General features: G+C 35.7%; 1 protein-coding gene across 1 annotated transcript; it reads right to left on the bottom strand.

The window, feature by feature from the left end:
- Positions 1–259: 259 nt before the first annotated feature.
- Positions 260–9,411, bottom strand: LOC128240042 (uncharacterized protein F54H12.2-like). The gene is made up of 2 exons (XM_052956527.1): positions 7,822–9,411; positions 260–7,701 (listed from the first exon to the last, which is right to left on the bottom strand). The coding sequence occupies exons 1-2, from the start codon at positions 8,279–8,281 to the stop codon at positions 6,842–6,844; spliced, it is 1,320 nt and encodes a 439-aa protein (XP_052812487.1). The 5' UTR covers positions 8,282–9,411; the 3' UTR covers positions 260–6,841.
- Positions 9,412–11,361: the final 1,950 nt, after the last annotated feature.

Genomic DNA, 11,361 nt, shown 5'->3' with positions numbered 1-11,361 from the left:
AAAAACCCTATCATTTTAAACAGTATGCATATGAAATGAGACAACCTTATAAACACAACTTGTACAAAAACAAAAATAATACAAAAACACATAAAAAAACTCCAATGATTTATTATACCAGTCAAAAGTTTTTATTTATAATGCATAAAGTATCTTAAAACAGTTTTTGTTTTTGTTTTTTGTTTTTTTAAATACTTTTAACAACAACAACAGTATTTTGTTTATTTAATAATGAATGAAATGAATAGATATTTAAACATGATGTTTAACACATGAATTGTATATGGGTATAACAACAGCAAATAACTCACATGACAGTATGATAATATAAAAAACTGTCATTCTAAACAGTATGCATATGAAATGAGACAACCTTATAAACACAACTTAAACAAGAACAAAAATAATACAAAAAAACTCCAATGGTTTTATATTTAAGTACACATCAAAAACTTGGTTTGTTATAAAAAGTATTTTAAGTGCACATTTACACAGGCTTGTGTGTTTTTTGCAGACTGGAAATTCAGAGCCAGCAGTACTGGTGGCGGATGATTTTACCGTCCATCTGGTAGAAAGGTCAGATGGGATCGAGATAAAAAATGGAATAGCAGTAAGTGTTTTAACCAGTTGACAGTAGGAATGTGTTTTATAAAAAAACAAAAGGAATGTAGTGGTCAATTATAAATAGATAAAAATGGAATAACTGTAGGTGTTTTAACCTGTTAACAGTAGGAATGTGTTTTTATATTATAAATATGACATTTTCCATGTTTTTAAAAAAATGAAAACCACACAATCAATTTTTCTTGTGAATGTCACAAAACACTTAAATATATAACACATTAAGAAAAAATGATATACATTAATTATATGGTATTATGCCGCATTTTAAATGAATGAGACAGGCAGCACAGTTGTATAATTAGTTACTTTTGATATGTACAGTAAATTAAATGATAAACAGATATGAAATGGTATTAGTTAATCACCTATACAGACACATGCTTTATCAGTCTACTATCTTATTAGCTTTTAACAGACCACAATGTCCAAAGTCAGTTACTTTTTACATTGAATTAAATCCCAAATATTTAGTTTGCTAAAGAGCTTTCTATTCCTTTTATTTCGCATAAATATTTTAAAATCAGACACATTTCATATTAGTCTAACTATAGTTGTTCATCTTCCGAAGAACATCTTATTCATTTCACTACGAACATTCAATTGATAAAACAAATATGAAAATTTGATAGTGCCCTACAACATGTATAACAATGTGTTCTGTCCTTTAAATATGTTTGTTTTTATTTATTGTATATTCTATGCATGTCTATTTTGTGTAATATATTATGTATGTTTTGTACTTTTTGTAACTCTTCAAAATTTGGAGGAAATAAAGAATAAAGTTAAAAAAAAGTTCAAGTATTTTAGATCCAAAACAAAGATAACTTGAATTTCAAGTTATCTTTGTTTTGGATCTAGTTCCTTGACTGACTGCTGATTCTACATCAGCTTCCGTCGAAACCAGACCTCCGGCTTCAGCTGTTTCAGATACATAAACTTCCGCCGGCATCTGACCTTCGACTTCAGTTCTTACGTTCACTGAAACAGCATCTAAACATGTTTCTTCCACAACTGTGCTTTAAAAAATTAAAAGTGTACTTTTAGATGGTATCACTGAATATTTTTAATTAAATTATATTAATAACAGGCGTTTTCTTATTACTATGAAAAATGTGATAATTTTTAAAAATAAGCGAGCTTCAGGTGTAGACTTGTTGGCGCTATGTTTTAATTAAAATTTACGTTTAGATGGTATCACTGAATGCTTTTAAATTAACTTATTTCGTAATAACAACAGGTGTTATGTTGTTCGTGTGAAAGAATGTGTTTTTTTAAATAACGATCGAGTCAAGATTCAAAAGAAAAAAAGTCTTCTTTTTTAAATTCTTTATCAATTATATGATGCTATTGGTGGATTTTTGATTGGTCTACCTCCTTTGTGGATGGGCGTGTTTTTTCTTACCTTGAAATGTATATAAAGATCCACAGTTTTTTTTTCAAAAACACTACACATGCAAGAGGTGTTCTTACATTTCGTCAATATTTCGTCGACATATTCGCTTAAAAACTTGAAGCAACTCGTTGTAATTTTAAGTAAAAATTATGGACACATCGATGAGATTAAGTATTGGATATATCACTGTAAAGCCAAGCGGAGGATACTTGAACGTGTATATTAATGACAATGCGTTTGAAAACGGACAGTTAATAAAAGAACGCTCCAAGTACGTATGGCTTCAGTGGAAAGAGATGCTCGCTCTACGAGATGCCATTAACACACTAGAGGAGACGTTCATGGTTCAACAGACCGAAGAGGTGGAACAAAAATTGGTAAGAATGTTATAGAAATCTCTCTTTCTCTCTCTATAGATATATTTTGTCATATATATAGATTTACTTTATTTTTTTTAAATATATATTTACATATATCCAGGTTTCAATTTTGCATGGATGGTGTTACAATTTGTTTATAAAGAACTTGTCTTGACATAGTGTGTATTAAGAATGTTTATAGTTATGTTGTTGTTTTTAGGAAGTCGCTAACAGTGTAGCCGCTAACAAAGTAGCCGCTAACAGTGGAGTCGCTAACGGTGCAACAAAGTACAACAAGATGGGAGCAGGACAGCAGCGTCCTAAACCGTATTAGGTGAACAAGCATGGATGAGTGCCCGAGGTGTGGAAACGAGCGAGTCAATCTTTTGAAACAATCCGCTTATATCTCTCTGGCTAGACAATCTGTTAAACTGTGTCGTTGTGTTCAGTGTCGATTATATTTTATAACTGTAGTTACATGCATTGAACTTGTAAATGATCAAGGACTCGCTGACTCTATTTTATACTTACCAATGAGAAATGTGCAGCATGGTCGTAGACATTATAGAGAAATAGTGAACGCTCCTTTAGACTCCTAAAATTATTATAAACACAAACATACATGTGTGATATTTTCGATAGCTCGGTATGTCCCATAAGATATTTACTTACTTCAGATAGTAATTGTCACCAAAAATTACGACGTTATTTAACTGATCATATGATTCATTTTGAAAGCATTTCTTTTCTTTATCCGGCAAAAGGTATTATGCTGTTTTCTTTGAAAGATAAAGAAGATTGTTCTGCAATCATTAGAGAAGTGTCTTTGTTATCTGCTCAACGCGGATGGTGTTTTCACGAATATTCGTTGAACGAAATAACGTGGCGTACCGTCTCTGAATGTGATAGCAGTTCATAAAAATGTATTGTACAATTGGTCTACACCAGTTCAAATGTCATAATGGAATTTTTATTTGTGAGGACTGTTTATTTCTAGTAAAACTTGAAAACTTGATGGACTTTTATCCTCCAGATTCAAAGATGTCAGTTGGTTTCAAAAATGTTTAACTTGTATTGATCAAGAAGTATTTGAAAAAAGTTTTCCTTTTTATCGTGAACAGTAATGTCTTTTTACATAGACAATAACATGCGATTTTGTATTATATGTAAGAAAAAACAAAACTACCTGTTTAGTAGAATTACGCTTACCAAATAAGGTCATTGTAAAAAGAAATTGTATGGTATGCGGTAATGACGTACATGAACCTCTAGTATGCTACGAGAGTATGTAATGATACATGGCATATAAACCAATCATATCCAAGGATGCTCTAGGAGGCGTATCTATAAGCTAAAGCTGCATTTGTTAAAAAAGCTGTATCCCTTGACATTTTATTTCGTGATCAAAACTTATGCATTATGGAAGTAGTCAAAGATAATCGTGAGATGAAAGTGGTCAAGGATAATCATAAGAGAATTTTTTGTGCTCCATGCAATGCCTGGATGACGGAATTTTACGTGTCACGACACATACGAAGCAGGTCGCACTTTACTAAGAAACATTTTGAAAATGGTGATACACGCAAGAAGCCGTCTACCACAAAAAAGCGCGCCAAACATTCAGATGATAAAAGGAAAACACATAAAAATACTTCTGAATCTACACGATGTATTATCCAGGGGAATATGATAGCGACTGTCACTGAAAATGCATCATACAGCGAGCTTGAGGCATTGCAATCCGTAGAACCCTCATCAAACGAGCAAAGGACTAACATTGTAGAAATTCCACAAGAGACGTTAACGTCAAAGGCACTGTCAACAAACGAGAATATCGAGTGGAATGTGATGGAAGAACCTACCCAAAATGTATTGGGTTTACCCGAGTGTAACACGTATTGGGATTTTGAATTAGGGTTAGTCGAGGAGAGCGCTGACTCAAATTCAATAGCTCAACACACTTCATCGGTAAACGATGATAAAGGATCGCCCATTGAAGTATTGAATGGTATCGGGCAATGTCCCTATTCCATTTCGGACTGTAATCAAATGCCTTTTGCCCAGTATCGTTGCAACTGCTCTACTCAGAAATCAATGAAATAGAGTATCTGAAAATGAATGCGATGAAAGAAACTGTACTTTTTGGATGTGCTGTTAAATATAACAATTATGCTAAATATGAGACTCGCTTAGCCACCTTTCTACTTTGGCCAAAACAAATAAAGCAGGATAAATTCGAGTTGGCAAGAGCGGGATTCATTTACACTGAAAAGGGTGACACTGTGGAGTGTTTTGCTTGCGGAGTAAAAATTAGTGAATGGGACGTTAGTGATATACCGGCAGTGGAACACGAAAAACATTCTAGCGAATGTCATTACATGAAACTTACCGGAGTTGGAATGAAACAATTAAGTGTTGATAAAACGTGAAGTTATGGAGCATTTTCATCTGTGAATTTTGACATTTGATATTATAGTTCCTTTACAGTGACATGAACGATGAGCAATGAATTATTACTGGAGTCTTTTTTTAATTATATTTATGCTAGGGAAATCGCTTCCAAAATGCATTGTATGTTTAGAATAAAATGTTTCGGTTGTCAAAATGCCTGTTTATCTCAATTAAAGCACGATTGTCTTGTTCTTACCAAGAAACAACAACTGGAAATGTACTTAGACGACATTCTTTGCATGATAGAAAAAGAAAACGTATTGCGTGAATGGGAAACGGCAATATCCACCTTAGACATTCTCCCAGATGAAAAACAATGTTTCGAAAGGAAAGTTTATTCAGAGTGCTATCACAAATCAGAGACGTGGAAATTAAAGATATTACAAATGACTATAAATGTCGTAGTGCTAGACAGAAGATTAAAATTAAATTGATTTTGTTTGTACTTTATCATATTTATCTTTGCTGTTGTAAGTTGGTTTTTGTAATTCTATTCATTATGTGGGTGTTTTAGTATATGTATAAAAATTATATTATTATTGTATTATATATATATAATCAGATATTTGTATGACGTTGGTGATGGTAATGTAATCAATACAATTATTTAAAAAACTATTGCGTTATTTAATTGAATATTTTGAGATCTAATATAAGGTGTCATGTATGGTTTAAAAATCATTCATTCGTAAGTCACCATTATGGAAAGTTTGGTCAAATTAGAAGTCGACTCGACAGCGCAAGTCATAGGTTAGAGTTATTTTTTAGTAAACAGCGACATTACTAAAATATTGAATTTTTGTTTTATCGTAATATAAGATGAAACACAAAAATATATATTTTACATAATGTTTTTGTTTGAATAAAAAAAAATTAGACAACACACGTTGATACACTGATAATATTATTGGTATTGATTATTTTAGGACCCAGTAATGTGGGAAAGAGTACATTCGTCTTTCAACTGTTAAAACATGCCAATGGAGCTTTCACCAAACCAATCCAAGCCATTTACTATTGTTATGGCGTAGATCAGCCTCTTTTCGCAGAAATGAAGAAAGCTATTCCGCACATGACATTTTTTTGAAGGACTGCCTTCCAAAACTGAACTGGAAACTTGGAATATGGAGTACCCCAATGAAAAAATCTTGATCCTGGACGATATGATGAGCGAATGCGCCAAAAGTAAAGATGTGGTTGACATTTATTGTAAATACACCCACCATTTAAAGTACTTTTGTCTTCTCATTTGTCAAAATGCGTTTTGCCCTGGACGAGAGTTTCGTACAATAAGTCTAAACACGCACTATTTTTTCCTGTTTAAAAATGGTCGAGATGAAATGCAAATTCAAACCTTAGGTAGACAATTTTTTCCGGGTAATGTAAAATATTTTATGGATGCTTACAAAAAAGCTACTGCCGAAAAATACGGATACCTGCTGATTGATTTGTCGCCTCACTCCAATCCTGAATATAAACTAAGAACGAACGTTTTACCTGGTCAGTTAATGACAGTGTTTCAACCCGAAAAATAATCAGTATGGATTCATTAGTGAAAAGGGAAAAATACTATTTATTGTTGCTTTTGCATTCATCCAACAAACAAAAAAAGGTTTTACTAAATAGCATACACTCCTCACAGCTAAGGGCTATTGTGCAAATTGTATACAACATTATGCATGGCTACATCGCATTGGGAGATATCGAGAAACGGCGATTAAGCAAAAGAAAATTTGTAATTCGTCAGTTTATTAGCAAAGGAATTGCCTTAAAAAAGAGAAAAGAATTACTATTAAAGTATCACAACTACATTCTACCTTTTATTCGGGTCATAGAGGAGGAACTGTGAACAATATGGCTCGCGCGATGGTGCTCGTACCTAAAGTGTTGGATATAAACCCAAAACTGGTGTTTGGCAAACTCTGTGGTAGTTTGTCAGCGGCAAATACACCAATCACGCGGTGTTTTAACACAGGGTCACAGTCAATCATACATGTTAGCTGGGAGGTGTCCATTATGACAGTATAATATCACGCTCCTTGTTCACTTCGAAATATCCTGGACCTTGACTGTAAACGATACAGCTCATGGGCTCTGTCAAGGGATCCTTGAACACGACATCTAATCGTACGTTCCCAGTTTTAGCCAGAGACAAATACTCGCCGTGGTGTGAAAAATCTGGTTCAAGTTCAAAAACAAACAAGGTAGAACCGCTGATATAGTGAGCTCTGTCTAAATGACTGCCTTCATCCTGTCTCCATTTTCCTGCAGACATCAGTAAGTCGGTGTAAGGGCGTATGGTCGAGGTACCACCAGTAGAGGAGAAGTCCAACTTAAGCGGGTTGCTTTCAACAGCGAGACCGTCACAATACACCGCGATTTGCTGAATGCTGCAATTCTCAAAGTTGAAGGGATTGGTTTTAATATCTCCACTCACAGCTTTACTCTTGACAAAACCCAAAATCAATTTGTTGGGACGTCTGCCCTGATACATGTTATCCCAACTGAAAGTGGTGGAGCCCGTTGCAATACTGACAGACTTGACCTCCGTTTTATTGTAAGGGTACAGAGCATTCTGTTTTTCCAAAATCTTGGAATGACCATATATAACAGCCGGGTTCACACGAATTTTTCGTGTAAGAATGTAAATGTCCTCAATGACCAAACGATAAGGCACGGCATCTCCAACCATTAAACAGAAATCGATGGAACTCCTGTACAGCTTGACTTTCACGTCCACTTCATTCAGCAAATACCTGTCCATATCGAACAAATCGTGGAAAATGGGCCCCTGCATATCGACGGACTTGCTATCAGCCACTAGTTTATTCCTCACAAAGAGTCCATCGTTAGTACCGTTAGGATCGGTGACGTCTGTAAAGCAAATGATTATTTTGTTTTAAAATAGCGTTAACAAAACTTAAACAAAACATTATAACAATACAACTATAAAATACATGATCAATTCAATACAATATCTCAAAGTAATAATACCTGGAGCATCGGCATCATCCATCTGGAACAGCTGTGTAGTCAGCTGATTGTTAGCGTCTGGTCCATATTTCAGGATTGTAGGAATGTAGGCTCTGTACGGATTGTAGTTACACGTGATGGTGGCTTTGTTTTGAAGGGTGACTTCCACAGTGGAAAACAACGCTTGTAGAAACAGATTTGTGGGGCCGACCTTATTGGCCGACTTATCCCCTATGGCGGTACCATCCGCTTTGGTGATTTTCGCCTTCACGAACAGCCGCGAATTTTTCAAATCCAAATAATCCATGGAATTCTGACCACTAATTCTGAACTCAAAAGGACCGTCGCTAGAAGTCTGCGACATTGGCCGAATTTCCTCATCGTAGATGTTGGTCACACTTGTCTGTGTACTGGGAAGATCGAACAAAGCCAGTTCGGAAACGAGTCCTTCTTTAAATTTTTCTTCATTAAACACAGACATTTTCTATTTCATTTCAAATATGTCCTTTTGTCTTTTGTCTGAATAATGACTCTTTTTCGAGTTCTTCTTTTTTTGAACGCTCTTTGTTTTACCACTTAAACGTCGTCGCTTTGTTGGTGAATGACCTCTTGAGGAGCTTCGCTTGCGTTTGATCCCTCGACGTCGACTTTTTGAGGATGACTGAAGCATGTCAACAACACTACTCGAGTTTATATCCTGTCTTCCAAGCTCAGACTTGGCTTGCGCTGTCGTCTGCTCCGCCGGTAGGACCGCTTTTATAGGGTAGGTGTTATCGTCGATCGGTTTTGAGTAATTCACTGGTATCACTGATAAACGCCGTCCACCTCCAGATTGGTTGAGAGATGCATTTCCACTACTAACGCGATCAAAGAAATCCACCCACTTTTGAGAATTGGGAACGTTTAATGTCATTTCTTTACTTCTTCACAAAAAAGGATATTGTTTAAAATGAAGTGTGAGGTATACAGGTTCCTTCAACTCTGTGGCTAAAGTGTCACTGCTAGATTTTATATAAATAAGAAATTCTCTGGCTTCCGTCTTTTTCACTGGTACATAGTAGGGAGTATCCAAAATGTAATCCCAACCTCGTTCATTATTTTTCTCAAGCCGTCGTTACAGCGGTTGTTCTGCTCCATGCACAATGCTTTCTTTACATAAATCGGTGTAAATGTATAAAACGTCATCTGCCGATTTCAATTTTGAGTTTTCAGATGCATAAAACTCCGTAAGCGCGACTCTCCAGGTTCCATTCAAACTCAGTACTGAATTCAAATGCACTTTAAAGCGATACACTTGGTTATCCGAGAAATAAGCTTTACTTTCATCGCTTCTTATGTACACATACCGTTCCATGATAATTAGGTTACCGTTGCGGATATGTCTTTGATATCATCAGCATCCACCCAACTGTTAAATGTTTTAGGAAATCCTTGCCACTCCACTAAGTACTGCAGTTTGTTATTTCTTTTTCGTTTTTTCAAAGTCCGCTCAATAAACCATAAACTGTTTTCATCTTTGTTAACTTTTTGCAGTTCTGAGGTATAAAACAATCCTTGAATAGCGTCACCTTTAAGATCTCGCAGTTTGTACATAGGTATCCCTTGTTTCAAAAGTTGATCAGCGACTTTAAACACTTCAGTGGTAAACTGTTCCTGGTAGGCGCGTTGAAACGGCTTTTTGGTAAAATTGATTCTCACTAAATCGCCTCTTCTAAATAAAATCATGGGTTTTCCCGGCTGTCGATTTGGCGATTTCTTCAGGTACATTTGCGCCCACACGTCCGCCTCATTGCCTTTCGTCACATCAATAGGAGCCAAACCCTTTAGACCTCTATGAGGTGTTGCATTATAGCTAGCCACGACATTTTGCAATTCATCAATGTATCGGTAGGTTCTTTTATTTATGTCTCATCATTCTGTACAATTTCTCTTTCAATGTCCGCTGAACTCGTTCCACAAAATTACTTTTAGGCGGATTATTGGTGGTAAAAAAGTACACGTTACTGTCTTTCATGTATTTTTTAAACCAACGATTGTTAAACTCTGACCCCCTGTCACATCTCACCTTCTGTATTTTGATTGGTGCTATGTCATCCATAATGTCTTTCATCGCGTCTAACACTTCCTTAGCCGTTTTGGTTTTCAATGGTCGTACCCAAAGTTTTCTTGACAAAATATCAATAGCACATAGCAAAAATCGAACTCCATCATTCTCATCTGCTAGGTTTGCCATTGACAAAAGATCTACATCCAGTTGTTCGCCGATGCTAGTCACCCTCACATTGGCTGTCTTAAATTTGTGTCTTTTAGGTTTTTGAAGCGAGTAGGCATCTTGGTTTCCTAACCATTGTTTAACGTAAGACAATGTAAATTCTCGAGGGTACTTTTTTGGCAATCACACGAAACAATTTTTGTGGACCAGCATAGGCAGCTGGGTTATTTTCATAAAAGTAAAATTTTGCTAAAATATTATTTTTTTGGTCAGTATCCATCATCATAAGTCCAGCTCGATCACAATGAAGTCAAACCCTAAACCACCGTTTCATTTATACACAAAAAATCACTAAACCATGATATATCGTGTTTACATTTGTACTCTTAAGAAAAAACTATGACTTAATTCATATATGAAAATCGGGGGAAACTTTTGTACTTACGCTTATCCTCGTGAGTACGAGTTGTTTCCCAAAGCTTATCCTCGTATGTACGAGTTGTTTCCCATACACAATATGTGTTCTTTGAAAAACGTAACATTGCTCCTCTTATAGACTTTGGAGCTAAAAGTTACCCTAGGGTAACTTCGCTCCTCTTACTTATATAGTTACCATAGGGAGCAAAAAGTTACCCTAGGGTAACTTCGCTCCTCTTACTTATACAGTTACAATAGGGTAACTTCGCTCCTCTTACTTATATACTACTCCAGGAATAAAATGGAACCTTTGTGTACAGGTAGAAATGCATAGAGATGATGACTCGGGAGAAGTAGCAATCGTAGAGCCATATTTCAGGAGTCGAACTTACATTTTACTTTCCGAAGATGATACGCTAGAACACGATTTGAATGAGGCCATGCAAAAAATATTTGCAAGTTTAGAAGAGTTCTTGCGAGAAGGTTCAGGGTGGTATGTGAAAAAAGCGCTGAAGCTCGAAATGCATACGGTGGTGTACACACCTACGTCAGGATCGATGTACATCCCCTAACCGATAACGCTGACACGTTCAAACAGTATCCTTAATATTGAAAATCGAGATGATAAATGTTTCCTTTACTGTTTGCTAGCGTCTCTACACCCTATTGATGAGGGATCGTAACTGGTAGATCACTGCCAACAGTACGAAAACGAAATCAACATGACCGGCATCTGCTACCCAGTCGCATTATCTCAAAAGTAAAGTAGAACATCAAAACGAAATCATTTCCATCAACGTGTTTACGTATGAAGATGGTTCGATTCTTCCATTGATAATCACTGAACAACGTCATCACCAGCATCATATCAATTTGCTCTGGTTGAAATACGGAGATATTTCCCACTACTGCCTTATTACGAACCTAAATCG

This window comes from Mya arenaria, chromosome 7, assembly GCF_026914265.1.
Source record: "Mya arenaria isolate MELC-2E11 chromosome 7, ASM2691426v1".
Lineage (NCBI taxonomy): Eukaryota > Metazoa > Mollusca > Bivalvia > Myida > Myidae > Mya > Mya arenaria.
The sequence above is the reverse complement of the archived record's forward strand: the minus strand, read 5'-3'. Positions and strand labels throughout refer to the sequence as shown.